The 1,528-nt window shown below is 62.0% G+C and overlaps 1 protein-coding gene across 1 annotated transcript in view; it reads right to left on the bottom strand.

Annotated features, from left to right (window-relative positions):
- Nucleotides 1-248: 248 nt before the first annotated feature.
- The window catches only part of PGAM1 (phosphoglycerate mutase 1 (brain)), a 3,256-nt gene continuing 1,976 nt past the window's right edge, over nt 249-1,528 (bottom strand). Inside the window, exons 2-4 of the mRNA XM_009323299.1 lie at nt 1,263-1,523; nt 582-762; nt 249-482 (exon numbers count right to left, since the gene is read on the bottom strand). Coding sequence (XP_009321574.1) covers nt 313-482; nt 582-762; nt 1,263-1,523 — 612 coding nt within the window. The 3' untranslated portion in view covers nt 249-312. The remainder of the gene's footprint in view (nt 483-581; nt 763-1,262; nt 1,524-1,528) is intronic.

Raw genomic sequence — 1,528 nt, 5'->3', positions numbered from 1 at the left:
GCGCTCACCCCACTGCTCCCGGGATGACTAAATCAAGCAACAAAACTACGGTGACCGGGTGATGAGAGCTGCCGGGGAAGCAAAGCAGAGGAGGAGCCTGGCACGGCGAGGGATCGCTCGGCGCGTCCCCCTGCAGACAGGGCCCAAGGGCTGGGATCTGGGCGCGGAGAGGTGTGCGGTCACTGCCTGGCAGAGCCAGGGCTCCCCTTCACACCGGACCTCCACGCACGCGGCCCCAGGCTGTCTGCAGGGGAGCCTGGAGGGGGGGGGGACGGCAGGGGGCTCTACTACGTGCTAGCCTGCTGCCCGCCTTCATTTCTTGACCTTGCCCTGAGCAGCGACGGCCTCCATGGCCTTGCGCACCGTCTCCTCATCCCCCAGGAACTGCATGGGCTTGATGGGTTTCAGGTTCTTGTCCAGCTCGTAGACGATAGGGATGCCGGTGGGCAGGTTCAGCTCCATGATGGCCTCTTCCGACATGCCTGCGAACACAGAGGCACCGTCACTTGTGGCCCTGCTCGCACAGTGCCAGCCGGGGCAAGCGGGGAGACCCCCGCGATAGCCCCGCAGGGCTGACGTACCTTCCAGGTGCTTGACAATCCCACGCAGGCTGTTGCCGTGGGCAGCAATAAGGACTCGCTTTCCCTCTTTGATCTGCGGGACGATTTCCTCATTCCAGAAAGGCAGAGCCCGGGCGATGGTGTCCTTCAGGCTCTCGCACGTTGGCAGCTGGTCCTCTGTCAGGTCAGCGTAGCGACGGTCCTGGGGGAACGGCCACGCTCACGCAGCAGCCCAACACAGTGTGGGAAGGCCTTCATATCCCCCCCCCCCCCCAGTGCTCTGCCTGGGGACCTGCTACATGTAGGCAAAGCCAGGCCTGGAAGCAAGGAAGTGCCTTTGAGGTTTGAGGCTGCGCTCAGCCAGGGTCAGGGCTCTGAGCCCCTCCTGGGGAAAGCCGCACATCGCTTGCTCTGAGCAAAGAGACCAGAGCAAACATCCATTCACAGGTCACAGGACTAATGATTAACAGAGGTATCATCCCCTCCGCTTTGAATCTGTCCGTACAATGCCCAGGGGTTCAACTCCCCAGGGAGGGAGCGGGACAAACTCAGCCCAACACCAGCCGGCACCACGCACGACAGTCCTGGCTGCTGCAACAGAGGCAGAGGAGACCTTGCGGAAGAAGCCAGACCACGTCACAGGGACCTAACGTGGCTTTTAGGAGCCTCCTGGCCAGGAGGACAGAGAGCAACGGGTCTTACCTTGCTGATGCTGCTGTAGAAGGGGTGATCGGACTGCATGGGAGGCGGAGGGATGTCGTACGAGCGCCTCCAGATCTTCACCTGCGCCTCGCCGTGCTTCGCCGCCGTCTCAGCCTTGTTCAAACCGGTGAGGGCCCCGTAATGCCTCTCGTTCAGGCGCCAGGTTCGGATAACGGGTAACCACATCTGATCGATGGCATCCAGGACGGTCCAGAGGGTACGGATGGCCCGTTTCTGTACCGAGGTGAAGCAAATGTCGAACTCGT

The sequence above is a fragment of the Pygoscelis adeliae genome, unplaced genomic scaffold (assembly GCF_000699105.1).
Source record: "Pygoscelis adeliae isolate BGI_AS28 unplaced genomic scaffold, ASM69910v1 Scaffold294, whole genome shotgun sequence".
NCBI classification, from domain to species: Eukaryota; Metazoa; Chordata; class Aves; order Sphenisciformes; family Spheniscidae; genus Pygoscelis; species Pygoscelis adeliae.
The sequence above is the reverse complement of the archived record's forward strand: the minus strand, read 5'-3'. Positions and strand labels throughout refer to the sequence as shown.